This window comes from Coenobita brevimanus, chromosome 23 (assembly GCF_032717465.1).
Source record: "Coenobita brevimanus isolate Jiangsu-jjx chromosome 23, ASM3271746v2, whole genome shotgun sequence".
Taxonomy (NCBI): Eukaryota; Metazoa; Arthropoda; class Malacostraca; order Decapoda; family Coenobitidae; genus Coenobita; species Coenobita brevimanus.
Window position 1 is genome coordinate 66,375,242 of NC_136976.1, and position 18,373 is coordinate 66,393,614.

Sequence of the window (18,373 nt, forward strand, 5' to 3'; positions counted from 1 at the left end):
TACCTGAAAATGTCCATTGTTTTGCTACATATAAAGACAATCTTATTATGAAATGCAATGATTGTTTCACTTATTTATATGATTAGGAATATTATTTTACGGGTACTGTATAAAAAAACCATATTGATGTTTCAAGCAGCTGACTTTTTGAATGGCCCTATCCGTTTGTCCGGTAGAATATGAAGTCCCTTAAATCGAAGTTCGAGTGTACTGCCAGATGCTTGTCCCCATAAGGGGTGGCCACAAACAAATCGCCTCCATGTCGCCATCCCCCGCCATTTCACTGTCCTACTCCCAGCTCACACTCCTCCCCTCTCATGTACCTCTCCACTTCATCCCCCCATCTCAGCCTTGGCCTCTCCCTCCTTCTTCCCCCCTACACCTCACTCACTGCACCCTCCTCATCAGTCTCTCGCTCTCCATCCTTTCCACATGGCCAAACCACCTCAGTGTGTTTCTCCTAACTCTTCCTATCACATCCACACCACAACAATACTTCACTTCCTCATTTGTCAGTCTGACAACCTCTGCATACTACCATTAATTTGCATTTTACAACTTTATGCCACAATAACCTACCAGTTAATATTGATACCTATGATGCTGCTGGCTTGTTAGTGCCAAGGTTTGAATCCTGGTGTGGGCAACTGGCACCACTCCACTCAGATGTCTCCACACTTTCTGGACTGACAGGTAAATTGACTACCAGTACCAACAGTAATACCTACGAGAGGTAACTGTGGTATCCAGGATGACACAGTGGCCTTGTATCCCAGAACAGTTAATGGATAACCTGCCACAGGTCCAAACAGCAAAATCAAACATAAAGCACCTCATGGCTTCTGCCCCCACCTTTACCATATCTTAAACTCACACAATAACACTCCTTTAACAAAAGAAACTCGAATGAAAGACGAATATTTAATATAAAGATTACAAAACTATCAATTTTAATAAAAATTCATAAAGCCAGTACTGTATTATATATTATACAAGTGATCTAAATACATAATGAGAAGAACCAAGAGTGAACAAAAGTTTTCATGTAATATCTAATGGACTTTGAAACCAATATAAAGATTTGGAATGAATAATTGGACATGCATACTAAATACTATAGTTAAATGCAAAACATTTCAACCTACTTTGAGCAAAACATTTCTCTATCAGCCAAGTGAAAGAACAATGAATAGTATTGCTGCAACAAACATAAGGTCTGTACTTTCGAAACTTAATGAAAATACTTTAAAATAAATTTTTGTTTCATTTCTAAATAAGTTTCACATTCCTTTCCTTAATACTGTGCCTGACACTTACCACCAGTGGTTAAACAAAAAGTGAAAACAGAAAAATCACATTAGATAAAGGTGACACTGATGAGTTTTTCACTCTAAACGCTTGTACACACGCTTGCACACGATGTCATCAACCTTGCATTCCTGAAACATGAATGTCATATATTAATACAATATTAACACAATGTGCACGATGAGTCTTGTTTCCCATGCATACATGCATCAACAATATTGTCCTTTTAGGATAAACTGAAAGATACGAACCCTTACCCCATCCTCAAGCCAAGGAAGCCGAGACTACTACCAATACAGATGCTTGAGAGGGACTCCTAATTCCCCGTTGTAACTTACATTTTTTATTTGTAAGCAAACTGAAGAAATCCCATGTCTCCTATTCCTAGTAGCAAAAAGGAAATTACAGTACTGCGATCTGTTTTTGCAGGATGGACAATGAAGAGAGTGTGCAGAAACGTCCTTTGTATCTTGTTCTTCTTGCAAATCAAAATATTAGTTATAAAGACTCCAACTCTAGGATGGTGGGTTGGCCACATCCCCATGTCCATATCAGAAGTGGGAGTTTTTAGTTCTACATTCCACATTCCTACAGTAACGTTTAACCCCTGGACAAAGTGAGATATTCTTCCAGTAAAATACCATAGTTTACATTTAGTCAGAGCAAAATACAAGTTTTCTGCTACCCTTTAAGTAGTTAATGACAAAAGAGCCATTATGTGGGTAATAATCTTTCACTTTAAAATAAAATAAATAAATATATGGAAAAATATGAAAATTTAAGGTTTTCTCCTGATTTTATCCCATGAACGTCATTTTCAAATACATTTTTCACCATACAAACTACAGTACATCTAATTTTCATGTGATCACATCCACCCATCTGTGGTGAACTTACCCAACATCACATACTTGTACTCTTTCATCCATGGCTTCTTCTTCCACATCTTTCCTGTATCCTACCATCTCTAGTCCTACTTAATCTGTACAACCTACACATACAGCAAAGTAGACTATAAGCTGCTGAAGGCCATCATAGGTTAAAACCTGTTTGGGCATCACCGTACTGTACTATTACAATTATATTCTACCCAACTTCAACGTAATACTATGCAATCAAACATTGTTCATTAAAAAAAAAAAAAAATCCCAGTAATGTTCCTCCCCCCCCTCCCCACTGAACAAAGTGGATTCTGCAAGTCATGTGTACACTCATCAAAGCTTGTTAGGTGACACTTTCTTTCTGCCTTCCTGTACTGTAGGCCATGTATGCCTAGTGATATGAGACTATTCCTCCGTGTACTGTATGCATACATAAACATATGCATGTCTCTGCAATTTACACACAGACACAGACACAGAAATTCTCATTTCTGTGTCTAACTCAGATGAGAACAAAACTTACCATTCTCATTTCTGTGTCTGTAAATTCTCGGATGAGAACAGAATCCTTCTCGTTCTTCTCCTTATCTCCAATCTGATTGTGTGTCATCTTGTTACCCTCCAGGGTGATGGTGGACTGTGGAGGATTAAAACACTGCATTAATATTAACTGCCATAAATAACTTTCCTCTAACTTTATCTAAAAATCAGTTACAACAAGCGAGCAGACAGTCACAGCCCAGGAGCAGTTAAAGATTTGTTCCTGCCTTTAAAAATATTTGTGCAGTTGTCGTTGGTCTATCACAAAGCCCATCACTCAGAGAGGCATATCATTTTGATATACTGGCTGATTTATTTATTATTTTTTCTTCACTTACAACTTTGATAAGTTCTGTTTGTTCTCTCATTTTTCTTTATCGTTACCTCAATGATGCAGAAGAAGGAATTTCCACTCAGCAGCACCAGTGTAACAAAGTGGCTTTGCACCTTGATAATACAAACATCCCTATTCCCTGAAAAGGGGATGGTAGATGGCAGAATGGCAACTTCTAACTGCAATCCATTAGACTGTCTGGTGAGCCTGGGACCACAGGAACAACTATTGGCACGGTACTTCTGTTCTTTTACATTCTTCAAGTACACCTATAAGTTCACAAAGCCACATGCACCCACCTAGCATTAGTGGGGGCAGGATGGAACCCACATTAGAGGCTTTTATCACAAACAAAAATAAGTGCAGTGTTTGGGCATGGCAGAGGATGTATCGATCAAATATTTGCAGTGAGTCAGATAGTGGAAAGGGCTTGTGAGAGGGGCTATAAAGTGTCTGTGGCATTCATGGATCTGGAAAAAACATGCAACAAAGTAGACAGAAGGACTGAGGAAGGTTTTGCACATGTATGGGGTAGCTGGTAAGCGACTATAGTCGCGGCGCCAGACTCTGAGGTTGTTGTTATCGTGCCCAGGCAACCTACCATTCAAAAGTGCGTCTGATTTTGTGTATAAGTCGCATGTGAATCGCGTATAATATGTCCGTGTATAATAATATTCGTGCATAATAATATGAATCATGTATAATACGAAATCGGACGCACTTTTGAATGGTAGGTTGCCAGGGTACGATAACGACCCCGGAGTCGTGCGCCGCGATTATAGGTGCCGTCAAGTTTTTATGACTAGTTAAGCATGTGTAGGGGTTAACGGGCATCTAAGTGAATGGTTCATGATCAGTGTGGGCGTGCGACAAGGTTGCGTGATGTCCCCATGGTTGTTCTATATATGGATAGGGTGATGAGAGAAGTGAAGGCACAAGTGATGGAGAGGGGGGTGGCATTGGTGGTGGGTAATGATGGATGGAGTGTCTCAAGTTTGCTGTGTGCTGACAATGCAGTGCTGCTTGCAGGTGCCAGACGGGAACTTGGTGGACTGGTACAGAGTTCTGCTGTCTGTGAGCATCGTGCCTTGACAGTAAATATAGAGGGGAGTTAAGTAATGGTTGCACAGAGAGATGGTGACTCTGTGTGATGTTGCAGTGAATGGAAGAGAGACTGGAGTTTGTGAGAGTTCAAATATCTGGGTACAGTGATGGAAAAGGAAGAGTGTGCAGGAGAAGTGGAAGGTGGAGTAACATAAGGAGGGAAGGGAGCTGGTGCAGTGGGGGCCTTGATGGGAAGCAGGGGCTTGGGTGCTGCAGCTGCACGGGGCTTGCAGATCTGGAGTGACGAAGTCTGTGGACACCAAAATCGAAGAGAGTGTACTGAGATGGTATGGTCATGTGGAGAGAATGGATAACAATAGAGTGGTGGAAAAGGCATATCTGGGTGAATCTGAAGGAAGGAGGCAGCGAGATAGGCCAAGGAGGTGGTGGTGAGATATGGTGGATAAGTGTGTGAGGAAGAGAGGTTTGGAAGTCGGTGAGGAGACTGACAGGACAGAGATGGCTGGATGAGTGCTGTGAGGAGAAGCGCATGATCAGGGATTTGGCATCCCTTTTTAATGTGACATCATCCAGACTGACTATCGGATGCGTTTGTGTGAAGCTACAGAACGTGGTGAATGTTTCTGGCTTATCAGATAAAGCCAGGATTCCAGGGGCTTGAATGGTGAGCGAATGGAAGCATGGCCCATTGGAGTGGGCAAATTTGGGCTGTCTGGAAATTGCTACTGAAATGACAACATCCAGCAGCAGCACGACACCCCCAGGAGGCAGCAACGGAGGGTTAATCGGAGCGAGCGGGACATCCATGCTATATGAGCGCAAGTCCCTAGTAGCCGCGCGCCCCTACTCCCTGGAACAGGCCCAACCCGAACACCTCAGCCCAGGCGAATTATCCTCTCGTCAGCCCAGCCTGCGTCAGGATCGGGGTGGAGCTGAACTTTACACTCCACACAGTGCCCCAGAGATGGCCTCCAGCCGCTTTCCCTTAGAGATGGCCTCCTGCTGCTCATACCAGGAGACGGCCTCCAGCCGCTCCGCCCTAGAGACGGCCTCTAGCCACTCCACCTGGACTACACACTCCACCTGCAGGGCCTGTGATGGCCTCCAGTCGTACACGGGGGAAGAAGTGTACGTCCCCTTTCCACCCACAGGAGACACGGAGGACACGACAATGGCAATGGCCTCCTGCCGCGTCTGCAGACAGGAGACTGCTTCCAGCCGCTCGACGCCCGCACATCGCCCTTCATACAGGACTCAGGCGACGGCCTCCAACCGCACTCCGTCTGCAGTCCCATCAGGAAGTCGGGCCCCGGCGACAGCCTCCTGCCACGCCGACAGGGTTGGGACGGCCTCCAGCCGCCCTCCTCCTGTTGCCCAAGGGACCTCGGCGATGGCCTCCTGCCACACCAGGGAGGGTAGTTACCAAAGCCCCTCGCCCCCTGCAGCTGTAGTATAGTCAAGTGTGGTAGCCCCCAGACAGAGAGTGACCTGTTCTGGGACTGGTGGCGAGGCCCTGTATTATCCCCGGGGTTGTTCTTCCCCTGCAACTGGTGCCTGAAGACGACCTGCCCCTGACAGACCCCTCCCCGGAACAACACTGCAGCCCTGCCCTGACAGTGGGACACCATGAAGGGGACCACAGTCTCTGGGATCCTGATGGTGCCCCCAGCACCCCAGGGTGAGACCTCCCCAGTTTCCTCCCCAAACGACATCGCTCTCCCACCAGCTGTATACAGGAACGCCTGGAAAAGCTGTTTGGCCCGTGTCCTGTGAGCCACACCTCTGTCCACCACCCCCAACACAAGGGGCCCCTCACCACACCCAACCTGAAGGAAACGACTCTCACCCTTGCCCAGGACTAAGTGACTCAGATGTGTGTGTGTGTGTGTGTGTGTGTGTGTGTGTGTGTGTGTGTGTGTATGTGAATAAGTGACTTACAGTGCCATGTGGAAAGACGTGAAAACTCCCATTCAGTGCAATGGTGACAAGCCACCTGTGATCTCCCCCCCCCCTTGTGATTGTGCCAACCTATCGTGCAACTTAGCTCCGCCTCCCCCAATGACCAGACTCACACTCGGCAAGACTCTTAGAACGAGTATTTAACAGTGAATCAAGGAACTCTCACAGAACCGGGAGCCACCAAAGCGAGAGACTGTGTGCAGAGGAATCTCTAGATCTAACCTTCCCCCCCCCCCCAAACATACGGCACTGAGAGACAGTGAACTATCCCAACACGCACTCACCCTGATATAATAATACAGACTGCCTCACTCGTGTCCTGCACGATACTCTCAAACTAATCAGCAGTCCAAGGACTGATGTAACAAATATTGTGAGACTGTCTGCCATTCCTGTAATTTAGAATTGGTGAATACACTTCTAGGTTGTTGCCCGGAGTTTTTATGTCCTGCTCCTCTTATGTTTGTGTTCTAGCCCCTGTCTAGAAAAGGACTCCACTACACGCCAGGTGTTTCTAGGACAGGAAACCGACCTAAAATATATATATAATATATATAATATATATATATATATATAATATATATATATATATATATATATATATATATATATATAATATATATATATATATATAATATATATATATGTATATATATATATAATATATATATAATATATATATATATATATATATATAATATATATATATATAATATACATATATATATATATATATATATATATATAATATACATATATATATATAATATATATATATATATATATATATATATATATATATATATATATATATATATATATATATATATATATATATATATATATATATATATATATATATATATATATATATATATATATATATATAATATATATATATATATATATAATATATATATATATATATATAATATATATATATATATATATATATATATATATATATATATATATATATTATATAATTACACACACACACAGCATATACCTTGACAATGCGGCCGTCAGCAGTGGTTTCTTCAAACTCCTCCCCCAGCTTGAACTTAATCTCTGTTGTTTTAAAGGTGGTGATGGACTTCATGGTGTAAACTCCATTCTCTTCAGTGATCTCCACAGTTGGCGTGGCAGCATTGCCCATCTTTCGCATCACCAACCCCACACCTGCAACAGTATAAGTAACTCACCAGCACAGATTACAAAAACACCTTATTTCAGTTACTGAAGACCATTACACATGGCAGTAAAATAAAGGATGACAGTGATGAATCTATAAAACACTTAGTAAGTACGGATACAACTGTTCAAAATGACCCGTAGGTACCAGAATGCAGGGACTGTTTTTTATTTTACAGGGAAATACTGCTGTGTTACCAGTACCTTCTCCTTATTCAGGAACATTTTTAAAAAGTAAATCAGAACGCCCCAATCGGGTTAAGCCAGTGAAGGTTTATATCCAAGGGATGGTTGGGGTTTACTGCTCACATAATGCCACTCAGGGATGAGTGAGGCTGGTCCCTCTCATCTTAAATGTCAGGACCAACTTGTCTAGCCCCGGGCTCCTACGCTCCTCATGGGGCAAAGTAGGATTGGATGATGAATGAATGAAATCAGAATCCCAATAACTTGAAATCTTACTTAAAGCAATTTTTTGGTAAATCAGAAATTTCTATGTACCGGTAACCAATTTTCCTTATATTACTTTACACTCCCGTTACCTGACCCTCTTACACATTCTGATGTGATAGGCTACTAGTGTGAAAAATGTCACACCAGTTCATAATGACACCACAAAGATATATTATGTAGTTTGTATTTTAGCAAATCGCATCATATGCTAGACTAGGTGTTTGCCTCACATACAGTAAACTGCCAGTTTGTCACCTGATGCCCTTACTCTTCATCACATGGACCTAAATGGCATGTGATAACTGCACTCCCCTGAGCAGCAATAAACCTACCAACTCCTTGTACCTTAACCTTTATCATCCACATTCGGCTGGTGCACTTTAACCTACCACCCTACCAGACCTCCAACTGTTGGCTATTTGGTTACTGAAATACCAGCACCAAGGGGAGACCACAGGGAGGCGCAGAAAGGGCCCGAGCAAGACTGGCATACGTCCCTCGCCACCATGTGCCCCTCTTCCCCTCAACGGAGCCTGCAGGAGGTATGCCGCCCACTGCACTACTCTCTACCCAGACCAGCACTCGCCAGGATCGGGGAGGGACTGATGTAACCGCAGTCCCAAGTAGGACTGTGACGACACTTACCGAGCTCGTCAGGGAGAGGACGGCCACTGTACTCCTCTCATCTACTACCCCCCGTAGGACTGCAAAGACGCCCACCGTGCTTGTCGGGGAGGGAATGTCTACCGTACGTCCCTCACCTACAGTCCCAAGCAGGACCGTGACGACACCCACTGTGCTCTTCAGGGAGGGAACATCCACTGTACGTCCCTCACCTGCAGCCCCCACTGGAAAAAAGACCATGGTGACACCCACTGTGCTCGCCAGGTAGAGGATGGCCACTGTACTCCTCTCACCTGTCTTCCCAGGGCAAGGCAGAACAGCGGCAGCACCCACCGTGCCTGTCGTGGAGGGAATGTCCACCGTACTTCCCTCATCTGCAGCCCCCATAGGGAGCAGGACCGTGGCAACACCCACCGTGCTTGCCGGAAAGAAGATGGCCACTGTCCTCCTCTCACCTGCCCAGGGTCTAGTGGAACCGCGGCGGCACCCACCATGCCTGCCGGGGAGGGAACATCCACCGTACTTCCCTTGTCTGCAACCCATGCGATGCCCACCGAGGGCAGCGTCCCTTGCTCGCCTCACTCCTCCAGAGGCCGAGTGGGACGCCCCTGTCACGAGTTGGCGCGATTAAGTATTTGAATAAACTCGTGACATTAACTTTGGTGGGAAACCGCGAATTCTAGTGGAATACCAGTATTTATCACTCATTTTAACCACCACGTAATCACCCGATCGGGAGTGTTTATCAGGACATTTTTCACTATTTCATAAGTGATCGTCCTTGTGCGCGATGTTAGCACCTTCGCTGAGTGAATTGTGGGTGTGTATCGCTCACACTCGTTGGCCGTTAGCAAGTGTGGCCACGATACTCGCCTCTCTCCCACAATTTGAATTAGTCAAGATTTGAGTGCCGAGGAAGCAGGTAGTGTGTGTGGCAGCGTCCTTCCTCAGCAACGACGCCTAGTTCCCGCCGCCGCCGTATTCCCACCTAGCGTGATTGGCGAGAGGCTCAGCGTGTGCAGTGTCCTTCCTCAGCAACGACGCCCAGTCATCCGCTTTGTCCACTTTTCTGACCAGTATTTCTTTTTGTTTTTTTCCTAGGTTTAAGAGTTAGCTTTTGAGTGAGCGAGTGAGTGCGATCTCCTTATTTTAAATTCATTTTGAAATGTAACGTAAATTTATTTCGTTGTAATCAATAAATTTAAGTTTTCATGAGCTTAATGTAATGTAAATTTGTGTTTTATTTCTCCATAAGCTTATTCTAGTTGCAGCTCCTAGCTTGCATAAACGCTTTGTATTATTCATAACTGGTACTTAGGCCAGTCCTGTTGTATTTAGCTTAAAATCCGTTGTGCAACCAGGAGTTAATGCATCAACAAGAACTTATCATTAATAGCATTAGTTATTGATTGTCAGGGATGGAGTCACTTTCTCCAGAGGCTAACAGTACTATCAAATAGAAATTGTGAGGAATTAGTCTCTGCTGTGTACTGTTGAGAAAGTTTATAAATTCTCGTCCTTAGAGAATCGGCGAAGTAAGCTGGAATAATGTAATCACTGCTTGATTTTCACAAGACAATTCATTATCCTGCTCTCAAGATTATTGAATAATATTCGTTAATATTGTACACTCTTTAAAAACCCCATGACAGCCCCTCTCATTCTCCCCACACCCCAAGAAACGGAGCTAGCTCCCCAGCGGAGTCACAGCTGGAGAGGGTCTGGAGCGGCCCCATAGTGAGCCTGGGGATACGTTCACTGCACCCAGCACCCCTGTGTCACCTGTCGCTGCCGGACTCCCAGAGGAAGAGATGCCGCAGGCAGCCCCTGATGGCCTCTCAACAAAGGAGAGCCTGCAGCCCCCAGTCATCGCGGGACGCCCCAGGACTCCCGGCTGAGACCTTCCCAGACCAGCCGGTGAGCCGTCCTCCACCAAGGGCAGGTGCAAGGCAGCATGCCTACTCGCCCTGTTCGGCCCCAGTCTCAAAGGCCGACACACTCACCGAGGTCTCTCCAGGGAAAGGCCTCCCTCTATGCAGCCCCACAGCCCACACCAGACTATCCGACCTACGACAGTGGTCCCATGCCCCTTTAGAGAGCACACACTTGACAGAAACCCTCTCACACCTGGGCAACACCTAGTTACCCCGTCACCTGTAGTCACAACTCTTGCCCTGTGTGTCCACAATACTGTGTATAAACTGCCCATTTGTATTGTGCCCAGTACTGTATGTCTGTATGAAAATATACACGTAAGATTAGTTGGCCTGTGTTTTTGAGCCCTGTTCCTCTGGTTGCATGCTCTAGACACGGTCTTGAAAAGAACCTCAGATCAGTTCCTCGTACTCAGGGAGCAAGAGGTTGAGCCTTGAGTACGCAGCATGACAGTTACCATCCACGGCAATATGGCATCTGACACAATGGTTTCCTGGTCTACAGGGCATTTGGACTGTCATTTGGTAGTCACCTGATAGTGACAATTAACACCGATTAAGTCGATGGTGCACTTTCACTGCTGAAAAAATCGGTTGGATGCTATTCCAAATACAAGGTCTAAGTCTGATGGCACACAATACAACAGCAAATTATACTGGTAATGATTTGAAGGTGCGAGTTCAGTGTGTGAGAAGTAGGGCGGGGTTGCCTACTGCAACTTGCATTCCTCCCCTGGAAGTTGGCCACCTGTCAAACTGCCCGTCTGCTTTGCAATGTTCATCTGGATCTCAACAGACGTCAAATCTGCATTTTCACTATGACTTAAAGTTATACCAACATCTGAATCTCTACTCACCTCGGATCTCACAGGGCCGAGTAGCAAATGTGTAAAGACCTCATCACACATTCTACAGTCGAACCATGATAGTGCCACTAATTCAATCAGTAGTGGCATCATGGTCCTGATTATGGATCTATCATGATCGATTATGACACCTGTAGCACAGTCAGCCGAGGCCACGATAAATTAACGCAAGTGTTAATGGGGAGCTCCCCAATTTCTGTACCCAATGTAACGCTATTGTAAGTCTTACCTGACCCTATCTTGTACTTCATTGCAGCTACGTGACTCGTGGCAGTCGTAGGTCCTTTCGTGACTGTCGTGACAAAAATAACGTTACAAGTGAGTCACAATACCCCTAATACTATGCCGAATGTGTCACGATAGATGCAAGCATTTGTCACAATAGAGCTAATAATTCTGACAATCATTTGATGTTTAACAAATACGTGTCACGATGGTCCCTAGATGGAGTCAAGATAACCCAAAGAATACGGTGACTGAGCCACGACAGAGCTAATTATGGATCATGACAGTCACGATAGACCTAAGCACTTTTCGTGGCCTCAGCGACTGGACTGGACTGGGCATCTCTTCAATCCAGCTCAAATGCTCGGGGGGGATGAGCTTAACTTTCAACGCTATCGTGGTAAGTTCATGGCACCGGCGTGACTGTCATGGCACTATTGTGGTGATTGTGGCCTCCTCATGACAACATGACTGTTGAAAATTTGCCAATCGTGACTATGTCTTACAGCAATCATGACTCCATCTTGACCATCTTACAACCATCATGACACATACATACAGCCATCGTGGCACTGTTGCTAGTGTTTATCATGATCAAATTTCAGGACAGCGCCAATAATTGAATTAGTGGCGCTATCATGGTTCGATTATGGAATGTGTGACGGGGGCTTTTATGGATGAGTTTTACCAAACAATTTAATCTGACATCGAGTTACCTCCCCCCCCCCCTTAAAAAAAAGCCTCTGACAGTAGCATAATTTTTACATCGCTGGAAATGAGCCAAATATTAAGTCAGGGGTCTGAGACAAATCTCATGCACACACTATAAAAAAAGTATTGGTGCACATTTGGCCCCAAACAATATGACGCCATGGACGATGGACTCTAGAAATGTTTGTATGATTTTTCCCCCTTGTTGTCAAACATGCTTAAGTATGTATGTCAGACAGGTTTCATATGATAATTCATGGTTGATATTGTTACTGGATGCATATTCTGATGATAATGAATTCTCCAAGTACTGTACTACACAAGCTATATTGATTATTTCAGATATCATCGCACCCCTCCCGCATGATACTTTTTTTTGCCGTGTGTACAGTGTCGCATATGAGCCAAATAGGCCTATTGTCACTGACTGAATCTGGGCCAAAGAGTATGTCACGTACTGCACCTGACCCAAAGATTGCGCCACATACTGAACCAAAGCCTATTCATCAAATGAATCCACCTATGAAAAAGCAGTTCTTCACTGAACATGAAGTTGCATTGATGGAAATGACGTTCACCCCCCCCCCCACACACACACACCATCCAGGTTTGGCTTCAACATGCATATTTACAGACTAATTCACTGACTGGGCTAGCTACAGAAGGCCTATGACTTTGGTCATTTCTGCACGTTATGCTAGGTGTTTTTAAGTCAATTTCTCGCCCTAAGAACACTAGCTGTTGAGCCGGGGTTCTCTTTCGAGACTGAAACTAGAATACACCACGAGAGGAACAGGGCATGAAAACTCTGGTCAATCAACCTTACACGTGTATTACCTTAAATTCACACAGCACTGAATACAACATAGATACAATTAAAGCACAATACACTCTTCAAGTGCAAAGTCACTATCTAGGTAGGAGGGCTCTGACAGGGCTACTGAAGTCTTGGGTTCCTACAGGTGTCGAGCAGGTGTGGGACGGGTCCCGTCAGGTGTACCTTCCCTCAGAGGGCACGGACTACCCTCAAGGGCCGCGTCGTCTGCAGTGGGCTGCTGGGCGGCATGGAGAGGGGCCCTTCTCTAGTGGGGCATCGGTGGGGTGTTCGGTCCTCAGGGTTGGGGCCAAATAGGGAGAGTAGGCCCGCTTGTCTGTGTCTACGCTGGGGAGGAGGTCGATATCCTCTGGGGCTAGGGAGGTCACGCCCTGGGGTCCTGGAGGCGCCTCGGGGAGTCCGGGGACTGCGGTCTCCCTCGGGTTGGGTTGCTGTCAGGGGAGGCCTGCGGCATCCTCTCCTTCAGGAATCCAACAGCGGGTGGTCTCGTCTAGGCGCCAGCTGCACTGCTCATGCTCCCGGAGTCACAGTTGGGCCTTGCCAGACCTCTTCTAGACAGGGTAGTTCCTCCTGAGGACTGCCTCTGTGGGAGAACATGAGGGGTGTCCCACTCAGCTGCAGGAGGGGTGGACCAAGCAAGGGATGTCCTAAGGAGGGGAAGTCACAGGGGGCGAGGGATGGGTGGTGTCTGGTCTTTGCCTGGCATGGCTGGTGGCCGCCACAGAGGTCCCAAGGGCAACAGGGGTAGGGTGGCTAGTGGCCGTCTCTCTCCTGTTGGTGTGGCTAGTGGCCATCACCAGGGCCCGACTTCCTGACAGGACTGAGGGCGAGGTGCAGCTAGTGGCCATCATCTGTCCACAGGTGCAGCTAATGGCTGTCACCGAGGTCCTGTGAGGGAAGGTGCGGCTAGTGGCTGTTGCCCATCCTCTGGCGCAGCTAGTGGCCGTCACCGGGGCCTTGTTCTCCAAGTGGACTGTGGGCGGAGTGTGGCTGACAGCCGTCAACTGCTCACGGGTGTGACTAATGGCCGTCACCAAGGTCCTGGGAGGGGAGGGGATGGTAGGCAAAGTGCAGCTAGTGGCTGTCACTTGGCCGCTGGTGCAGCTTGTGGCTGTCACCGAGGTCCAGCTCCGGAGGCAGCTGCAGAAGGAGAGCGGACAGTGTCCGTCTCTCCCCTAGTGCGGCTACTGGCTGTCACTGGCTTCTGCAAAGGGGGAGGATGCAGCTAGTGAGGGGCTAGTGGCCGTCTCGAGCCTAGTGCAGCTAGTGGCCATAACTCGCGTGCTGTCTGGGACTGAAGTATCAGTCCCACCCCAAACCTGGCGAGGGCTGGTCCAGCTGGAGGATAATGCACCAGCACAGTAGATCTCGCCGGGTCCATTGAGGGGAAAAGGAGCACAAGGTAGTAGGGGACATAGGCCCATACTGCCTGGGCACTGCGCCCTCAGAGCCCCTCCATGGTCTCCCCCTGGGATGGGTGTCGCGACGTCCCTGTGGTGTCTTGTCACTGTGGGCATTTCACTGCATAAACTTGTATTCCATTTTTGGAGAAACAAGACAGTTCTAACAACAACTTAAACCATTTGAAACTTTTAAATAATTCACAAATGTCAAAATATCAAACCATTCACTACAAAACCGTCATGTCTAAACCTAGCATAGACAATTTTATTCAACTAGGACGCATCTCTCGTTCTGAAGCAATCCAGTAATGAGAGATTTTCCCGTTCTACCCCTATACAAAGGAACATACTATTAAACATGGAAAGACGTCATCGTAAAGGATGAATGAACTCGTTCACTATGATGGCGTCTTTTTACATTTCATTCTTGCTACCTTCATACGAATTCATTCCATTTTGGCGTGACTTACCGAGCTGAGTTCATTAACCGCTTCACTATCATGAATCCTATCTAACCTGATATATAAAGATAGCCATTAGGTCACAGGAATAAAGTTATTAAAAAAAAAAAAAAATTAGACTGCGGGACCAGTTGAGGGCCGTATCACGGGGTTTCGCTAAAAGTTTATGGGAATGAAGCACCTTGCGTCAAAAAAAAAAAGTGACGGACTGACATCCACTCAAGTTCTCCCACATCATACGTCCTGGAACTGAAGGGTAAATAACATCCTTCTCACCCCAAAAAATATGAGAACAAATCCCTCCCGAACCATATACTACTAGTAGTGTTAAGAGTGATGATAATGTTGGTGGCGATGAAATTAGTGATGTACTGTATAAAGTTAGAATAATAATAATGATGACAAACGCATGGGAAATAAGGTTACTAGCTACTATGATGACAAAGACGATGATGACCCGAGCGTGGCTGCGCTGTTCCCATGCCTAGACGCCTTCATGCTAGAGGGTACGGGGAAGCACACCGTAACAAGATACGACAGTAACGGAATTAAGGAGCCCATTCACCATACAATCATGAGGGGTGGTCAGACGCTGCTGGTGCCCCCACTTCTACCAGAGATGACCCCACTCAGAGAGAGGGGGGGGGGAGCAAACGAGGAATAGTAGTTTCAGCTTTATCTTCCCCCCCCCCCCCACACACATACACAAAGAAAGAAAGTATTATCTGCACAAATTTTTTACTAAAAGCACAAGCTAGTTACTGTATTAATAGGTTCTTACAACCGATCAATAGGTCCGCATAAACAATATACTGTACATTGACAACATACAAGAATTATACTCCAATCCCACGACGTAATTTTCATTCTGATCAGGACACCAACAAACGATCACCCCCCCCCCCAGCTTATGAGACTTCGAACAGGAGAGGTTAGATAAAACCTTTAATAACCCTCTTCACTACGAAGGGGGTCTCCTCATCAAAATCATATCGTCTGGCATCAGGAAGAATAAACTAAAAACACATCATTACACTTGATTAGGGTCTTCAGTAAAAACCATTCAAATGAATATATTACGCGAGGGAAAATAATTTAAGATGTGCGGCAGGATATGTGAGGCTTGCCTAACTACGACGTCAACCCTACGTACCGTGATGGTGTACAGTGTGGGGGAAAAGTTCGCCTACAATTCCACTGCGTCTGCTTCACACGTGGGTCACATACTGTAGTAGGTCACTATCCTCTCTGAACAATTATATACACAGGATCATCTATACGCTGAGAAATAAACCCAATCTCTTTCAGTTTCGGAGTATAAGCAAGCAAAAGAAATGGTCAATAAACATACCAAGCCTCTCTCTGATAATACCAAATTAAAATGGGCAGAGGTGAAGTATTAATAGAACTTTCATCACCGACTGTACACGTGTGGGTAATAGCGTCATGAATGTTGGCACGATTCACTACGTGCGTTCGCTGCCAGATGAAAACTACCGGTAAAATTGGTGACAACGTACATTGCGCCCGGTGGTCTAGTGGTTAGAGAGCCCCTCTCGGGGTGACAGCCTTGCATAGGGTCGACCCCAAAAAACTGAAGTGAAGTTTTTCGATCAATGACATCAAAGGAAGTAGGCTGTCAACAAATGTTAAACCCTTAACCTCTGCTGGTCTGATTCTATGTAAGGTAGTTTACCTCCCCTGTGTCATGTTAATAACCATGCAAATTGTACTTTACGATGAAGTTTGCAGCTTCGCCCGTTCAGACCACTTCTGTGCCTCGTATGAGGTCTGCAGATCGACAAAGGTTATTTATTTTTTACTCGTGTTACGATCAGATCATTTTTCTCTGTTTGGGAGAAACTTTTAGAACTGAAGGTCAGATAGAGCTTTCATTTACCTCATCACTACAGGAAGTCTTCCCTAAACTGGATAATACTATCGAGGTCACAATAATAAACTAACAATGTCGCCGGATCCAGATTTAAATGTAATGGCCTACGATAGCCTAGCCTAAGGCCCTTACACTTCGATGAGGTAATGTGGGGTTAGCTGTAACTTTTTTTTTTTTAACAAGGGAATTATCTTCCCAATTACGTTGGATGAAAATGTGCAACTGGCGAAATATAATGATAATTCTACCTCGACTACTGCATGTTTCATATGGTTCCATTTTTCCATCACGTAGAGTATTCATCCAACTTTGGAAAGACTTGTCTGCACATGGTGCCTGAAATAATGATTCGTAGTAAACTCCTTCACTACCAAGATGTATTTCTACAGATGTTTTTGCAGTCTTCAGACGATTGCATTCAGCTCTGACGAGACTTTCCGAGCTGAAGGCGCTATATAACACCTTTATTAACCTGGTCATTACTACAGGCTCTTCCAATTTTAATAAAATCATCTGGTGATATACCAGTTAAAGTGAGAAGTGTGTTATCAGTGTTCACGGGTTCACTGAGGAGCCGTGCGATACCAGTAATTAACTACATACCGTGATTACCTACTGACATAAGCGTGAAACTACAAACATCGTGTAAATGCATAAGCTGTGAAACCCTATACTATTTTCAATGTTTTATTAGTTATTCAAAGTTTTTTACGAAAATCGACCAAGTATAATTTGTTTAGTAATTTTGTGCGCAATTTGGGGTAATATACAGTACATATCACCCTAAATTAACGTCCGACATCCGACACATCTTCGTAGCGGACCAGATAGAAAGTTAAAGCTTCACACCAAACCAGTCAAAAAAAAAAAAAAAAAAAAAAAAAAATCGATCAACAATTATAATTTTGATGAACAGTAACTGTGTCACAGCCCCCACTAATTTACAAGCCATCCATAATTAGCACATGGTATCTACAGCACATCAGCTAAAAAAAGTTATGTCAGAGATGACTTGGCAAGAACACAGCCGAACCTGAGTCATCTACCCGTGAGGCCTGCTGCTATGGTCTCACTAGCCTGCCACACTTCCTTAATTCCTGGCCAGCCAGTAACGTAATGTTAAGTTGAGGATTTCTACACATACCACTTCCCGAGGTTAAGATGAGGTGGTTGGCAGACCGAGCATTTTTCTCAATCTCTGGGCCAGGATTCACAAACAATTAAATCCCTCTCGTGACTCCCCCCCCCATCATCATCATAATTATCGTCACCACAACCAAGCTGAAATGATACGACTGGCAGGTCGAACTGTTTTTCCCTCTCAGCCATGCAAGGTATCAGAGCTAATTTTCGTACCGGTACCGCATCCCCCCCCCCCCATCTCAGACATCCAAGGCACTAATCTTTAATCCATTTTCCTCCATCCCAGAAATGTAAGGATCTAGGTTTCCGCACATTTTTCTCTTCAGATTTTACACTTTTCAAGCATATACGGTACTTGACAATATTATATACATTCGGAAGGAACCACTTCGAGGATTCAACTTTAACAGTAACTTCTGTAATACATCAAATTAAAAGTAATACATTTATTCAGTCAGAAAGTAACGCTAAACCCACAAACTGAAGAACCAGAGTGAACGATGTATGCTTGAGGGAAATTATCGTTAATACAGCAGAAAAAAT

General features: G+C 45.1%; 1 protein-coding gene across 1 annotated transcript in view; it reads right to left on the reverse strand.

Moving 5' to 3' along the window:
• Positions 1–907: 907 nt before the first annotated feature.
• The window catches only part of fabp (fatty acid binding protein), a 43,287-nt gene continuing 25,821 nt past the window's right edge, over positions 908–18,373 (reverse strand). The window contains exons 2-4 of the mRNA XM_080267160.1: positions 7,097–7,269; positions 2,713–2,826; positions 908–1,439 (exon numbers count right to left, since the gene is read on the reverse strand). Coding sequence (XP_080123286.1) covers positions 1,386–1,439; positions 2,713–2,826; positions 7,097–7,269 — 341 coding nt within the window. The 3' untranslated portion in view covers positions 908–1,385. The remainder of the gene's footprint in view (positions 1,440–2,712; positions 2,827–7,096; positions 7,270–18,373) is intronic.